Below are 17471 nucleotides of genomic sequence, written 5' to 3' on the forward strand. Positions count from 1 at the left end.
GGCCCACTTTTTTTTCTTCTTTCTTTTTTTTTTTTTCTTTTTTTTTTTTTTTACACACGCACACACTCACGCCACAGTGGAATTTCACGACCTATAGGTACTGGGACCCTTGACCAGGTGTTGAAACTCCTGAGAGTCTACCACCGGAGCAAGAGCAAGGACCCACTTGATCCTAGCCCTTTGTGGTGGTGATCCCAAGTAATCACCACAACAGGTTATTAATCAAGTTTTTAATTCTTTTTTATTTTGTATTAATGTTAGTATTAACATTATTTAGTAATGCGGAATCGTTTTAAACGGTGTATAATCGAAATTAAGAAGGGGATTAAGGGTTGCTAAATGGACGGTCATTACACCTTGGTAGAGTTGGTGATCCCACTCTTGAGGCATTAGCGTCCGGTACATCAGCAGATTTATGGTTTTCTGATGCATGAATTCTGTTATGTGGAGCCCACAGTTAGCTGATCCAAACTGTTCGTTTGATGGACCCTACCGTGGATGAAGGATGCCCTGGAAACATCTCACGTTAGAAAATCCGAACCTTTCGATATAACCGCTCACCAATAAACGGCTACGAAAAAAGATACACCGACTGTCTAAATACACTCACGATCCACATTCAAATATCTGGGTGTTTTCCACATCCCCGTAAACGGCGGGACCAATCAGATGAACGGTTTGGATTAGACAAATGGCCCCACATGTATTGTGATCATGCACAACAGCAAACTGTGGAGAAAATGAACGGTGTGGGGCCATTTTTGGACCCCACGTGGTGACCCATTTCAGTGTTGGCACATGGACCCCACTATAGATCAATGGTTTTGTATAAACCAACCATGGCCCCACATTTGCCGACTTGTAGGATCTCCTTGGTGCAGGGCCAAGGATGTTTTTAACCGTTGATCTGATATAGACTCTACCGTGCATAGGGAACTCCTAGGAAATCTATTAGAATAGACATCAAACCATGCAACATGGTGAGCTGCAGATTGGCTATGTTGCGATCCTAATGGTTTAAAGAGCCTAATCATACGTAACTCGCTCACCGTACACGTGGCATGCAGGCATGCTGAAGTAGGATCGCACCCGCTACGTGACATGCCAATCAGAATCGTCCTACTCGTGGGACCTGCTGTGTATGGAGCATTACCGCGAAATCTCACTGATTGGATGATCCTATCTGCCCAACTGATGACCGTGAGATGGATGGTTGAAGAGAGAATGGTCACCCAATACAGCGGCTCCACAATCTGTACAGTCCAAAATTTTCCAACATGTGCATCACGTGCACTGTGGATCATGATCTGCCAGGTAAGGTCCTCCATTCATTAGGTTGGACCACCTAATGAATGGGTGGCCTTGATTTCCAAGAACGATGATCTCATCGGTGGGGTCCAACTCCTGCATGGGTCTGATTACCATCACATGACACCTTCCGAAGAGAAACAGGACTGCCATACTAGGTTCGCATACCGCCCGCCGGCCGTAAGATTTGTATGACACAACGGCCGCACAGATGGGTCTCAGTTCTGACAAGTGAGGCTCATTGTTCAGAATAATGGATGCCCTCATTGCTGAGTGCCAAATTGGATGATTGGGATCATCCCATTGGGATGTAGCCCATAAAAGTGGGCTTTGGTTGAACGGTTAGGAGGTCTGATCGGTAACATTGGGCGCACGAGCCAATTGAGATAGGATCCATTGGATATCTGGGATCTTCCAATCTAGAAGACTTTTAGCTCATTGCCTCAAAAGGATCAACGGTCTGGATCACCAAACCCTTGGGTCCCACTTCATGAGTGTGGGTTTATTAGGACTGTATGGCTTAAGGTGGTCCAACCAGTTGGATTTTCAGGCAATAGTCCATCCCACTGGCCCACAATTTGGACTGCTCAGACAGGATGCTTAACAGCTCCGCACCAAAATAAATTAAAAAGAATATATACACACAGATGCTCACACACGCACCTGTGTCTTAGGCACAAAATCTGAATGGCCCATGTGATGCGGCACCCCATGAAATCCCCAGGGACCAACTTTCAACCTGATCAAAAACTCTGTGGGCCATGGAAAACAGAAACAGTTCCCTCCATCCTTTTCCAAAGGAAAAGTGCATGGGTCCAAACCTGTGCAATGAAACTCCATCACTGTAACAAAACAAAACTCCCGCTTTGGCTGTCTTCCACGGTGTACAGTCTCCCCTGACCTCGAACCATTTTTATGGTTCCGTCCTTTCCACAAATCTTGCAATGAAAACAAATCAGATAATAAATTGTCAATATTTATTACCAAAATTTCACACACAAGCGTGAAACATATACTTTCTTCACCAAATGGGCCATTATGTATGGTAGGTCCCACTTGATGGTCAAAATCATGCAATGATGCAGCCAACATTGTTGGGCAATCTAAGAGTTGGAGCATGTATTTCACATGCATGTATTCATTCATCACTAATCAGTTGAGAGAAGGCTTAGATGATGACAATGACGTATTCATTCATTGCATGCATACAAGTATGCTGGGATGCTTAATCATGCGCATTACGTACGCATGCTCCCCAGGTGCATACCTTTAGGAACATATAATGTGCAAGCAACCATGCACCATGCACCATGCAGGAACATATATGTGTATTGGATGTGCAAAGTACAAGACTTTTGCCGAAAAAGGGGGGAATGAAATAGCAAGAATGGTTCTTACATCAAAAGTCCTCCGATGCCAGGTATTTATATTTTGTGAACACTGTAAACAGCATCCTCTGACGTCAAGCTCTCCTTCCAGTTCTCAAATTCCGATCCGCCAAACACCAACTGTTTAATCCCGATGAAACTATCAACAGAACACCAAATGGCCATCAGTTTGTCTAAAAGATGAAACAACGGAACCATTTTAAGGTTTATCACTGTTCAAAAACTGAAAAAAATAATAATAATAATAAAAAATAAATAAAATTTGTCATTTAAGGTTTATATAGGTCAGTCAAACATCAGCATGCAGCTTCATGTCCTACATTTACGGTCCAAATGCCACAACACTATTGTGTGCTCAAGCCCATATTGCCCAAAAAAGGGGGCAGATACCTAAAACTATATCATCAAGAAGCTATACAAAGACAGAGACAGAGAATTGCTCCAGTCTCTAATTCCCTGAGACACCATGATTTTGTACCGCTTAGTCAAAGCACAAGTAGACATGATGTCTTAAATGGCAAGTGTGAATGGCAGGAGCACAAGTGAGACCAAGAAAAAGCCTTGCTGCCCAAGCACCAATTTAGAACATGTGTGAGCAATGTGAGCCATTCATCAGAGGGGCTTACCATGAACATCCCCTGACCAAAAAACCAGGCCACCCTACCATATGCATATGCTGAATATGGCCCATTGGTCTATTATGGACAATTGGTCCTTTTTTCACTATCCATCTGTCGACACAAGTTTCCCACCTGATGAGCAGACTGGCCTTCTTTCAAGACCAGGGCATGTATGCAGTGGTCACCACCTGATGAATAGACCAGGTCTCCTATCTGATTTCTAGATTAGCACACGTGGTGAGGTCCATTCTCCCATCTCACTATGGGAAGACCTATTAGCCTCTGTGATAAATAGCTAGTGTATCTACCATATAAAACATATAAGAACCAAGAAAAGAAAAATTAAATTTAAAATTCTCCTCAATTTCAATGAGACATGCAGGTTTTTATATGGCTGTCATAGATTTTGATTAACACTTCTCAAGTTCTCAACTGATAGATGTTTCCAGCTTGAATTTCACTAATGAAACCAAAGACTGCAGGTTGATTACACCAATTTCAGATGGAAGTATTTTTTTTTTTCTGCAAAACACCGCATCATAGCTTCTTTCAACATATGTGCAGGAAATGAGAGCAAGCCAGACTGGTCATATTGTGTCAAGATATACAGACAAAGCCGAAGTATTTTACTCATCATTAGATGAGTCATATGAATGTTAGTGAATGACGACTTACGATACTGCATTATATATATATATATATATATATATAGAGAGAGAGAGAGAGAGAGAGAGAGAGAGAGAGAGAGAGAGAGAGAGAGAGAAGGTAATACTTACTCTGAGCTTATTTGTGTCAAGGCATTTATCAATACATCCAAAAGCAACTGTTCGCTTGTCCCAATATCCACCCTGTTAAAATTTGATATGAAATATCAGCAAGAAATCCTGGGAGCAGTCCTACGATGCTCATGCACATGCCGATGCCCATTTTGTACTAGTGATACTCATATCGGTGAGAAAATAGAGTACCTAGACTACTGGAAAAAAAAAGAGAGAGAAAAGAGAAATAAGGCTGATTTGTAATTTGTCCAAAGGTTAAGGGTAATACCATAGGCGTGCCAAATTGTCTTGAATGTCAAGGTCGCCAATGTTATAAAATGTTGTTGGAGTCACATTTGCACCCTGAATAGCATCATAACTTGGCCGTTTATCCAAAGGTGCTTGTGACAGCTGCAGGTATATCCAGACAATAAAATCGGCAATCATATCACTAACATAAAGAGCAAAAATAACCATGAGTGCCATGCCAACATCCTATCAGTGGGGGCATATATTTAATCCACAGCGTAACTTGAGATTTCACCAAAATAAATAAATAAATAAATAAGAAATGGAAAGCTAGAACATAGCTCAAGGAAGCCCTTTTGTCCAACTGCATTACTTACCAACTATAAGCATTGCCTCCAATTATCGTAGATCCTAAATGTCAGTTGAACTCTACCACGGAAGCTATTCAGTCAAAGTAAGATGCTGATTCTAATTTGGGGATGTCTATTCTGACAGTGAAGGCCCAAAACCAGAATCCAGTAGAAAGTAAACAGAGCTTTCATACTTACTAACAGACTGCTGCTTTACTTTAGAGAAGTGTGGAAATGTGGACAGGGTTCATATGGAAACAGAATTCTCAGAACTCCTAAGCATGATTATTTCATCTTTGTTCAGTGTTGCTTTGAGAAATACAATTACTATGTTAGCAGGGGTGCTCCTCTATTTTTATTTCCTTATAGGATTTGTCACATGGCAACTGGTGCCATTATTGTGCTGTGAAACCACAATGCCTGAATGCCATCAATCATATACGATCATCTTGAGTCCAAAAAATGCAGTTGTTCTTTCTTTTATTTCCTTTTCTTCTTTTTTTCTTTAAGAAACGCAACTAAAAGTTTATTCAAATAGCTAAAAAAGATGCACCCTGACAGAAACAAGGGGCCAATAGTGAGTGACCCACTCACCACTCCCTCTTTAGTGAGTATATAAGCCACTTCATTGGCATTCTTCAGAACATAAAGCTGCCAATTTAACCATAAAGATTTAATCTCTAAAATACAAAAAGCAAGCCCCCAAGCCGGCAGCTTATCAAGTGTGGCCCACTGAATCGCATTCCTTGGGTCTCCTTCAGTGAGTAAGTTTCTAGAGAGGGAAGATGAGAAGATGCACAACCCTGCTCTAAGAGAAAGAATCTCAACTACATTTGACCCCACCTTGCCACAAAGCACAGAAAAAGCCATCACAGCCTCCCCTTTCCATTTCTCACACCATTGACCCCAACGAGACTGGGTTTCCCGAAGGTCTGAATGTGAGATCCCCTAACTAAATGCACATCAGATAATCATGGAAGTGATTATCCTTCAGATAGATCCCACCAGTGCTACTTTATTTTGGAAGTCCTTTTTGTTCCTTTCCTGCCAAAGGCCCCCACATGATGGCAAAAAAGGAACCATTTTCCAGAGAACGTGCACCTTGACTGAAATGAGCCAGAGGACTAGGGGTGGCAATGAGCCAGGTGGCCTGGTCCTGTAATGCTGGGGCTTGGGCCCCTAAACTTGACCTGGGGGCTAGGCCCAGGCTTGAAATCTAGGCCCGGTGTTCAAGCCAGCCCAGGCCCATCATGAGTGGCCCAGTCGAATTGTCAAGTGGGCCACCATTATAAAATAATATGGACAGTTTACCATGCTCACCCATTCACCATACATGTGATACTCGTTTGATCCGGGTAATGTTTCAACAATCCAAACTATTTATATGATGGGAATCGTGATAAGATGAAGTTAGTCCCAAAAAAAAAAAAAAAATCTTTGATTGGACCATTTCAATATATTGATCATTTTTAATCTTCTTCTTTACAGGGCCAGCCCTAGCCTAGCCCGGCCTTGTAGGGCCAGGACCAGAGCCAGTTTAGGGCCTTGCCACCCCCACGGAGGACCACCCTCTAGGCCTCTAATCAACTCCTTACCTGTTAAGAATCCAAACAACCCAAAATGTCCAATCTGAAAAACAGAGGAAAAGAAAAAAAATCAAAATGGCTCTCGCCACGTTACAATGGAGAAACATGTGTCCATGGTTTCTTCGTCTTTCCGACACATGAAACGAATGCTAATAAACAGATGGTGTATATTTCTAAGACTTCCATAAAATCCTTAACAGTCGCATCTTTGCCAGTGAAACGTAAACAAGGGAAATGGAAAGACCACCACCCTCAAAACCCCAATCCCACCCATAAAGAAGGGAATGGAAAAGATGCCCAACACAAAAATCCCAACCCCAATCCCACCCATCTTTGATCTTTTAATGAGAAGCCTTTTGAATTATCCCCAAAGTACCTAAATGTTCTAATTCTACACAACCAGTTAGTGGCATTATTAAAATTCAAGACTATCATCACAATGCTGGATTTCTAAGTTATGGTCACCTTCTGCATTTGCATTTCATGTTAATGGGATTTTCTATGTCAGACATCTAAATGAAATATACAAATGTCATTGTTACAATAACACGAGTGTAACAATTTTATCAGCCCTCTACCTCCATTGTTTTCACAAGTAGACATGATTTCCAAAGTTACTCTTACTAAAGCGTATACAGTGAAATGCACTGAAACATAGAAATATCACCTGCATGTTCATGGAATTTAATCCACCTAGACGTCCAACAATGTGCCATGATCGAATGGTCTGCAAATAAGTTACACCAACTTGGTTGTTGAAGTTCATGTACAAAGAAATAAGAGTGATGAATTAAGTCAAAAGGTCACTACTTACATCACAGATTAAGGAAATATCATTTGATAATGGAGCATTGTAGAATTCAAACCATATGTAGGAGTTTGAGAAATCAAATCTGGCATAAGCCAACACAACAAGTAAGTTACTAAAAAATGGAGAGGTTTAATGGATAAATTTGTATGGTTGATTCCTTCATGAATGAGCTAATAAATGTTCGCAAAATGGGAAATCAATGGGTGGAAACATTTGGATCGAGTGGCAATTGGCTAAGAAATGGAGCAAGTAAAATGGGATGCATTTATTAGAATTGCATGATTGGAAACATGAAAAATTATATGATCCTACACCTAAGAATATCCACAGTATGAGGCTTTCACATATACAAGTGGGGACCATGGTTCACTGATCCAGATACCAGACGGATGTGACAGTTGATTAACCGTTCCCCAAAAATCTCCTTGATTGGAAGATCCTAGCCACCAATCTTGGGCCTTTTTCAATTGAATGTGGTCCACACTCCATTAAAGAATTCAAAACTCTGAAAAGATTCAAGAATCCAAAGAATTTCAAACGACCAAAAAAAAAAAAAATTTGGTATTAAAGAAACATCAAGAATGCAAGACGGGTTATAAGATCACACGATTCTCCAACAAGGCAGTGACCTTGAGACAGCATTTCACAATTTTCTTGCAGAAAATTGGCAGTTTTAGGGAGGAGGTGGGGCTTGCAGTTCTTGGTTGAAGGGAAGGAGGGGAAGATGAGACAGTTTTTTAGAAGTGGAGAAAGGTGGCAGCAGAGTTTTGAACATGGCAAGCTTGTGTCCGCATATACCATAAGTGGCCTGAGATTCTTTTGATGAAATGTTGGAACTGCCCAAAAAACAATTAGGTAGGGTACAAATTTTGCAGGGTACCAGTTTAAGGTGGCGTAGGTGTTGCAGTAGGGTGTCCGATTGGAGTTATACTCGATCTATGCTCCATTCACAGTGAGGCCCAGGATGTTGACGGTATGAATTGGATGCATGTGTGCCAAGCATATGATGGATGAGGCTAGATTCCAGTCTGTCTTCATACCATTTTACAATGGATGTGACTTGTCCATGATATGCATGTCGTATGCATGTACGCTGATCCAGTCTGACCCTGGGAAATGGTGCCCATTGTGGAGGATCATAGACTGAAAGTCATACTGGTTAGATGGAACTGGATCCAATTGGAACCAACAGAGTGAATGGACAAAGGAGAACGATCATTCGTCCAAGTTCTGGATGAAATTGGACTGTGGGATCTCTTCTCTTGGCTCAGGAGGTCAAGGGTTCAAGAACCCATGCGTGCGTGGGGTGGTTGTGTGTGTTTCTTGCCTTTCAAAAAAAAGAAAAAAAAATTGGATTGTTAACATTGTTCAATTGATTTGAGTTATGAGGCATCCATAATTGAGTCCATTTCTTGGAAAGACTGATTGGCATGCATGAAAGTGAGTTGCCACAACTCATTGAGTTGTGGCAATTGCAGTTAGCCCCTAATAATTACATGGCTAGGTTCCCACATTAACACCAATGGTAGGTGAGAGTACCATAGTAGCCATTTCATGATTATGGAAAAGAAGGGTTACTCAAGTACTGATTGTTGGCCCCATAAGAATGACCAAAAAAAAAAAAAAACATGAAATACAAGACTATAAAAGACACTGGTTTAGGTGTTCCACAGGTTACCAAATCAGCTAGCCATCTCAATTGCATGTGGAAGACGCCCACATAGTGATGAAAGCTGCCCTCCAGTTCATCCATGATGGATCAGTTGTCAGCTGTTATCCATCAGAATATCCTAACTATCCAATCTCGGTTTGCAAAATGATGAAAGCAACGCTGGCAGCCATTCAAAATCCATTTGCAAAGGAATCCATTAGCAAAGGACCACTACTGGAAAGGCTGAGATGCAATTATTTGGAAATTTGGATGGATTTGGGCTGGGTTCTTGATCGAACACATTGGCTTGAGCCCATATTGGTTCCAGCCACAGGTAAAAATAAAGTCAACTTCAATATTATTAATGCAACTGGAAGCACTGAGAGGCAATTAGATGGTAAATGATTAGCAACAAGCTAATATCAATGGCAACACGTGTCCTTCAATACAACACATGCAAGAGGATGAATATTTTCTCAAAGAGGGAAAAGGATATATATATATATATATATATATATATATATATTGTATTCTCAAAACAGCATAATGAAACTACATGGCTAACAAGTCTTATTTAATTGCTACCGAATTCTCAAAAAATAAAATAAGTCCTATTTAATTGCTAAAAAGGAAAGAAAACCCCATACTGATGAAAAGACTACAATACCCTTGCTTATTTTACTTCAGCAGGGGTATGTTGGTCACTATAAGGCTGAAAGGGGAAAAAAAGGAAAATAAACACTAATTCCAAGCTATTATGTGTGAGACAATAGGAACTTACACATGTGCTCATGTGGGACCCACATGTAAGACCAAATCAATCTACACGTGGTTCCATCAATTCCCCCCTTCATCAAAAGAACTCGTCTACGAGTTGCAATAGGAAGGAACCCCTTATGTAAGGCCTCTTCATAATGATTCTCCTTCCTTGGCTGAGAATATCATCCATGGTTCCTTTTTCATCGGCAGGGTAACTCAAAACATTCACCATGCTTTCAAATCTTGTTTTTGTGCTTGTGTTGGAACCACTTCTCAACAGTTCCCTGTATTCTTCACTGTCTATCCTTTCTACTCACATTTCTTTTTCTTTTTCTTTTTCTTTTTCTTTCTTTTTTTTTTGGATAATTCTTTCTACTCGCATGTCTTGGGTCAAGCATACAGAAATTGTCTTCTTTTTCATCCCATCTTTTGCCAAATTAGCTAGTGTCACCTTGTCATTGCCCAAAACGCCATTCGTTGCTACCGAAACCATGCTCACCCCGCCATGCTCTCATAGAACATCATTCTTCATTGACTTGAGAGTGCTATTTTTCTCTACACGTAAAAACAGTCTGTACTCATGAACCCACAATATTTCACACGATGATCATGCATCCACAGTCGACAAAGTTGGAGGTGACAAACTCTTATTAGGACAACATCAAACCATACATAGTGTAATATTGCCCTAAAGAGTAAGTCACTAAGGGCCTGTTTGATTGGTCATAATTACAAGTGGTCAAATGTAAATAAGTAATAATTATTTACTTTTGCATTTTCTGAAAATTTAAGGTATTTGAAACAAGTCTCGGATTATGTGACGTTGGGCACCATGCTACGTGGCAAAACTTTGTGGGCCCTACCATGATGTATACGTTTCATCCACGTTATCCATTCATTTTTTCTGATCATTTTAGGGCATGAGCCCAAAAATGGGGCAGATCCAAAGTTCATGTGGCCCACATTAGGAATAATGACGTCCACTGTTGAACCCATTGTTTTCTGTGGTGTGGTCCACTTGAGCTTTGGATTTGCCTCATTTTTGTCTCATGCACTAAAATGATTTGAAAAAAAAAAAAGAATGAGTGGCATGGATATAACATACACATCATGGTGGGGCCCACATTTTTTAGCTTGGAAGGAGGTTGAAATTTGCCCCGTTTTCAAGGTGAAAATTATGCCTCTTCCAGACACCAACCAAAAGCTATGATTGTGCTTTTACCACCGATTATTTGTATTCACTGACTATCAAATAGGCCCTAAGCAATGATGGGTCGCTAGCATGATCTCACCACTTGTTCCATTATGGAGACTTTTCTGCTCACAATTGTAATTGATCAACCATTCTCTGTGAAATAAGGTTCAAGCTGCTACCATTGTTAATGAAGACCTTGATGGGTTCTTCCTCACATATACTGCATAAGCATAAGGCATTGATACACAGCTGATCTTCATTCTACTCTTCCTTAGGCACTACTGGAATACGCTTAACGAAACAAGATATAGGCATGGTGTGTCGTAAAGGCCGTTACAGGGTCGTAAAGGCAATTACATAAAGGTAATGGTGACAATCATTACATGTTACAAGGTCATAATGGCCATAACAACCATTATGGAAAAAATGACTTGTACTACCATTAACAGCCCGTTACGCTCCTTATAAAGGCCATACAGCCCCGTAATAGTTTGTTATGGGGCAGATATAGGTTTTTCTTTTTTTTTTTCAATGTTAAAAAGAGACCATAATAGTTGTTATGGACCGTAACAGCCGTTACGACCCGTATCGTAAAGGCAACGGTGGTGGCCGTTATGGCCACCATTACCACTACAGAATACCTTGGATATAGGACTTTCCTTTAGGCCATCATGCGATGACTAAATATCACTTGCACATGTTTCCTCTTTTGGTTCTTCCTCATCAATAGTCCCCTCACAAAGATTGAGATTCTTTGTTGGCCACACAGTGGCAATGTGGCTCTTGCCTCCACACTCGTAGTAGGTGACATTATTATGGCTGCACTTTGATGTCTCTACCATTTCCTTTCCCACCTTAGGACCATTATCTTGTGGGGTCCTTTGGTTGTCACCTAAGGTGATCATGGAGGATAGTAGATGGTCACAAGCAATTCAAGACTATGAATGCCCTCCATATTGATAATTTTTGCACCTTTTTGTCATCTATTTGCGTTTGTCATGTGCTGCAATGCAATTTGATATGCTTATCCACGCCCTCCAGTTGAACCTCTACCACCTCATTCCAAACATTCTTCCAAAGCCCTCTGCAATAACGAGTTACCCATTGCACTTCCGGTTACACCAAATCACACATGCCAAATCACAATATTTTTGGGTATAGTCCTCAACAGTTTGGTTATCTTGTTGCAAATCTAGAAGTTGCACAAACATCTTGGATTCGTGACCTGAAGGAAGAAATATTTTCTTCATCTTGGCCTTCATTTCTCCCCAACTTGAAATAGGTGGAAGGCCACAATGTCGAAGATCTCTCACTACCAAGTTCCACCATTTCAGGGTTGGACCCTTTAGTTTCATCACAACAATTTGTATCTTAATTTCTTCAACCATCTGAAACCGTTTAAAGCAATTTCCAGCTATTCTATATAATGGTGGAAAGCATTCATGGTCTATGCTACCACTGAACTCTTTAATATCCACTTTCAAGATGAGGAGGTTGGACGCCTCGAAAAATCATGACAATTAGTTGAGGTGCCCAAGATCCTTACCTAGGAGATGGTTTCCCAACTCTTAATGAATTAGCCCGAGGATCTATAACATCTCTCTTGCCACTACCCACCAGATCTATCACTCAAGTGCCCGTCTTGCATTTTTCATCTTCAATTGATGCCATTTGGGCATTTGTTTGTCCTGGCTGTTGTAGAATTTTTTGAAATGCATCAGCCTGACCTTCTCCTACATTCTTAGGATGGTATAAAGCCCTGCTTCCTGTATTCATAAGCAATTGGTATTTAAGTAGGTAATAGATTGCAGATCTAGATTTGGAAATTGGGGTAGGATCTATGAGAAAAGAAGACAAGGATTTATTTTTATTTTTTGAGATTATGGATAGGTATAGTAAAGGTTTTGTAGGATTTCGGGGAAATAGGAATGGTAAGGTTTTTTTTTTTTTTTAATTGTTACTGTTAGGGTTTTGGTGGTTTAGTAAGGGAATGGGTTTTGATGGGTTTCAATGGGAATGTGTTTGGGATGGGAATAAGATGGATAAGGAAAGACCTTATTTTTCAATTTCCTAAGGATAGATGAGATAAGAAATATAAAAATACCTCAAAGTTCCCTAGGATGGAACTTGCACTGAAATCAAAATAATGCAATCAGGAACACCATGAGGTGATTAGATGGTAAAAGATTTAACAACAAACTAATATCCATGGCAACATGTGCCCTTCAATGCAACACACGCAAGAAGACGAATATTTTCTCGAAGAAGAAGAAGAAGAAGAAGAAAAAACTTGTATTCTCAAAACATCATAATGAAACTACACAACTAACAAGTCTTATTTAATTGCTAAGAAAGAAAGAAAAGCCTAATACTGATGAAAAGACTAAAATACCTTTGCTTAGTTTACTTAGGGAGGGGTATTTTGGTTTACAAGGCTTAAAACGGGGCTAATTCTAAGCTACTATGTGAAAAGACAATGGGATCCCACAGGTGTGCTGATGTGGGACCCACATGTGAGATCAAATTAATCCACATGTGGTTGCATCAACTATGGTCTTGACTCTTGAGTTTAAGCCTAGGCTACCTACCCAAAAGTAGGGTGGCAAGGCCTGAATCCAGCCTGCCACTGTAGGCTTTCAAGCTGAGCCTTAAGGCTAGTTGGTTGCACTCTAGTTTAAGATTTAGGCTAAATGATTAACTGGGTTGGACCTAGACTAGTCTAGCATATGCCAAAATTCTCAACAAGTAGTCTAAAACCAACTTAACATTTGGTGGGTTGACTATTTGGATGGTAGGACCAATCGAGCACAGGCACTATTCTAGTTGGGCTGGGGCTAAACTCAGGTCCCCACCTCGTAGGATCCACTTAGACATGCCCATGTGTAACTCCACTGAAAAGACGAGAAATTATTGACTCACTCATTAGGTAGGGGCACTATGGACATGTCCTGCCCCAAAATGACAGTCAATCATTGGGTAGGCCACGTATGTATACTATACATAGATCGTTGGCAATCTTTCCCCCAACCATCCATTTTATTTGTAATATGTTGATACACCACCTTATAAGCAGACTCCTAATTTTTGCACCAGCGCATGTTAGTAGTACTCTCATAAGATGCCTAGGCCCAACACCAAATACGGGTCCTACATGGCCAATACATTGCAAATTGCCTCTTTAAACTCTCCATGTGTGAATCAACCTAGAACTCCCAATAAAACTGAACCAGAGGCCTCCTGCCCCAGAAATATAGATCTTAACCACTTTATTATAATGCAGGCCTATGTCAAACTTTTTTCTGGCCCAAAATATGAAAATTGTAAACACCATAATCTTCAGGCAGAATTTTGTAGATTAAGGCCAATTACATTGAAATGCAACAAAAGAAGAGGGAAAAAAAAAAAGTGATGGTAACCCTTCTTCCTCATTGAAATGCAACAACAACAACAACAACAAGAACAAAAAATTTAAAAATAATAATAATAATAATAATAATAATAATAAAGTGGTAGTTAAACCTTCTTCCACATTGAAATGCAACAAACAAAGGAAGGCGAAAAAAAAAAAAATTTAAGTTCCATTTTTTTTCCAAAATGGTCCACTTCACTTTGATTTGCTGGATCCTATTGAGGTCTTGTGTTTAGATCCCCAGCACAGGCCTAGATCTAGTCTAAATTGCGTTGCAAATCTTCCAACATGGATGGGGGGGAAAAGAGAGAGAGAGAGAGAGAGAGAGAGGTTGGAAAAGGAGGCAATTTGGGGGGTGCGTGTTGGGCAGGGCAGGGGCCCTTTTTTAAAATCGGACTGGTTCACCCCCTATCCTGCAAAGGAGGGTTGCTGATACGGCCGTATCATAACCAATATTCAAAATCATGAACCGACTCACTGATAAAACAGGTCTATGTAGAAGATCTAGTCTAGGTTTTCAAATATTGCAACTGTAAGAAGTGGTTCCATACTACTTGGCACTCATATCAAGGGGTGGTGAAGCTCCAAATTGTAACTGTAATCGCCTCCAAAGTTTGACTCAAAAATGAATGTCACCATAATTTAGTTAATATTCACAAGCTTATTCAACTGTACATTCAAGTTAAAGAACAACATGTTCATAGGATGAGTGTAGCTGAAAGGATGTTGAGATGGATGAGTAGCAAAACGAGGAAGCATAGAACTAGAAATGAATGCATTCAAGAGAACTTAGGAGTAGCACCAATAGGTAAGAAGATGAGGGAAAGTAGACGAAGATAGTTTGGTCGAGCTTAACAGAGACCAAGAACTGCGCTAGTTAGGAGTGAGCTGGTACAAGTTGAGGACTCTAAAAGGGCAAGGGGAAGGCCCAAAAGGATGTGGATGGATATAGTAAGAAAATATTCGATTACCTATGGTCTAACTGAAGGTCTGGCCCTTGACAGAGTGGAAATGTGGAACAGGATTCATGTAGTCGACACCAGGTATTTGTGATAAGGCTTAGATGATGATGATTCAACTGTGCATCCAAAAGCACCCTATGTGTGCACCAGATATCCAAATTCAAGTTTCTTCTCGTGAATGTATATATGTACTGTTGTGCACGCATGCATGAATGCATATGATATGTAAGTAAGTAACTAGCATCCATGTGTGTGTATGAGCTTACTTGTTGAATGTAACCTTCATGGGTGTCGCCGAACCGGCCTTGGTATGCAGTATTTTGTTCCTTTTCTTCCTTATTCTCTCCTCCAACTTGAAATTTTTCATTGTTTCAAAAAAATCATCTAAAAAGACAAATAACTGATAGAAAATAGAAGACAATGGAGCTTACTCGAGACTGCGCCTTTTGTGGGTTGTCAAAGCAGCTGCCGAGGATTTCAGCAAATTCAGGGTCTCGATCGTAGTCTTTTTCTTCTTCTCTTCCTCTGAATCCGTTTGAAGAAGAGAATTCATCCCCCTCCGCCGACTCTTCCTCTTCTTCTTTGATATCTTTTTGCAATCTGTCAGTACTACGCCGATCATTTCGATTTGCTTTGACGGCAGAAAGGACGAGATTTTGTTGAGTGGTATTTGGAGTAGAGATTTGAAGGGGATGAGAGGACTTTGATTTGAAGAGAGGTATGGCCGTTGGGAGCGTTTTCCACTGAGAGAAAGAGTGGGTGTATAGGATAAGCATTTTTCCTTACCCTCTTTAGCGGGAGGTGTGAAATGTGGAAAGAACCGTTTGTTCGGAGGAACCTTTTAGGGCGTATTGGGTACTAACCCTACCACGACCTACTTAGAGACGGACGGTCCTGTCAGGGTCTGTGTGCCATCATGATGTACATGCTTTATCCAAGCCGTCCATCCATTTTTACAAATTATTTTAGAGCATGATTTTAAAAAATAAAAATAAAAAAAGCTCATTGAAGGCGCAAGCGTACCACACCACACCACACCACAGGAAGTAGTGGGGTTTGAAAGCTTACTGTTGAAAACTTACACAGGTTTCGGATTAAGCTGATATTTATGTTTTCCCTTTATACATGTCCATGAACCCTATGAACGCGTTGAAATGCAAATAAACGTTGCTGCGGGCCAAGGTGGCTTTCATGAGCATGAATTCAACCACCAGTCCTTCCGGTGGTTCACTTGAGCTTCCAGCATGTATAACACTCCAATACTTGTGTCATGGATGTTTTCGGGTGTTATTATAAAAATTTTAGATTTAAAATATATAATCACATGTGCTTACATGCAAACTCGATGACAGATGGATTGCGAGCCCAAAACATAAACATGAAAACCCACGATTCAATTAAACCGCATACGTTGACTGATCAACCATACAACAACACGTGTGGGAACAGGATCATCGGATCCACCGTCCATCCGAACCCTGATGATCAGGTAGATGAAATCCGTGCTAAATGCTTCAAATTGAGTGTTTGATTCAAGCGATTAGCCAATACAATATATAGGTTAGAACCCTTGGACCGTATCTCTATGAAATTTTCAATTTATGAGAGGATTAGTGCTCCGTCGGTTCGACATGCATAACTGTTGGTCTGATCGGCTTTGCAAACTTGAAAACCTGTGAAATATATGCTATGTCGATTCGGCCAACATATCTATTGGTTCCTACCGGTCAGACCAACATCTCAACTAGTTCGATCGACAATCACCAAAAAGTTGTACACTTGTGAACCATTATCCTTTTTAAATCTATAATTTTAATTGTAATGATTTGACTTTCCCCAATTTTTTTCCAATTTTCAGTCATATAAGTCACCCCAATTGAATCGCACCTGGACTAAAAGCGATCAAGCCCTAGGAATCCTCCTTTCACAAGGTGATAATCTACCCTATAAACTCTCCCCTAACATTTTTAGTCTAGCAACGTTTCAATATTTAATAATCTTGTTACTTGACTTGTGAAACATGCACTAACCCTTGCAATCCTCATTACATGTGCAAGTTCCTATATGATTAGGTGGGATCCTTAATTCCAAACACCTGTGTATGAACACATAACATGTTAGTTCAATGTGTAGGTTGATTCACACATGCACTTATTGTAATGCTTAAATCACTTGAAAATATAATCATTGCATCATGGGATTCATGTGAACATGAGTTGTAATATACCTTAATGTAAGTCATACATGATTTATGTAGTTGTATCGCAAACTTGAGTTTGTACATGAAACTATTGGGCATTAAATGAAATTGGTTATATACTCACTATCCATGTAAATTATTATGCCCTTGTTGGCTTATATTGGGTGGAGTCCATTTTGTTGCGTCATTTAGTGAACTTGGTCCCTAGATGGCTTTAGTTGGGTG

At 40.3% G+C, this 17471-nt stretch overlaps 1 protein-coding gene across 3 annotated transcripts; it reads right to left on the reverse strand.

Moving 5' to 3' along the window:
- Positions 1-2088: 2088 nt before the first annotated feature.
- On the reverse strand, positions 2089-15876 carry LOC131217353 (uncharacterized). 3 transcript variants are annotated; one of them, XM_058212269.1, is made up of 8 exons: positions 15478-15873; positions 15313-15398; positions 7074-7152; positions 6927-6986; positions 4364-4485; positions 4093-4164; positions 2707-2835; positions 2089-2246 (listed from the first exon to the last, which is right to left on the reverse strand). In XM_058212269.1, the coding sequence occupies exons 1-7, from the start codon at positions 15820-15822 to the stop codon at positions 2733-2735; spliced, it is 867 nt and encodes a 288-aa protein (XP_058068252.1). In that variant the 5' UTR covers positions 15823-15873; the 3' UTR covers positions 2089-2246; positions 2707-2732. The 3 variants fall into 3 exon arrangements, with proteins under 3 accessions (XP_058068252.1, XP_058068265.1, XP_058068259.1); XM_058212282.1 differs by lacking the exon at positions 15313-15398 and having other exon boundaries at positions 15478-15817; XM_058212276.1 differs by lacking the exons at positions 7074-7152; positions 15313-15398 and having other exon boundaries at positions 15478-15876.
- Between the last annotated feature and the right edge of the window lie 1595 nt (positions 15877-17471).

The sequence above is a fragment of the Magnolia sinica genome, chromosome 1, assembly GCF_029962835.1.
Source record: "Magnolia sinica isolate HGM2019 chromosome 1, MsV1, whole genome shotgun sequence".
NCBI lineage: Eukaryota > Viridiplantae > Streptophyta > Magnoliopsida > Magnoliales > Magnoliaceae > Magnolia > Magnolia sinica.

Coding starts and splice junctions, on each gene's coding strand:
- LOC131217353 (XM_058212269.1), bottom strand. CDS start 15,822: ATGCTTATCCTATACACCCACTCTTTCTCTCAGTGGAAAACGCTCCCA. Junction 15,399..15,477: donor CACAAAAGGCGCAGTCTCGA/GTAAGCTCCATT, acceptor AAAAATTTCAAG/TTGGAGGAGAGAATAAGGAA. Junction 2,836..4,092: donor TTGACACAAATAAGCTCAGA/GTAAGTATTACC, acceptor TTCTGTTGATAG/TTTCATCGGGATTAAACAGT.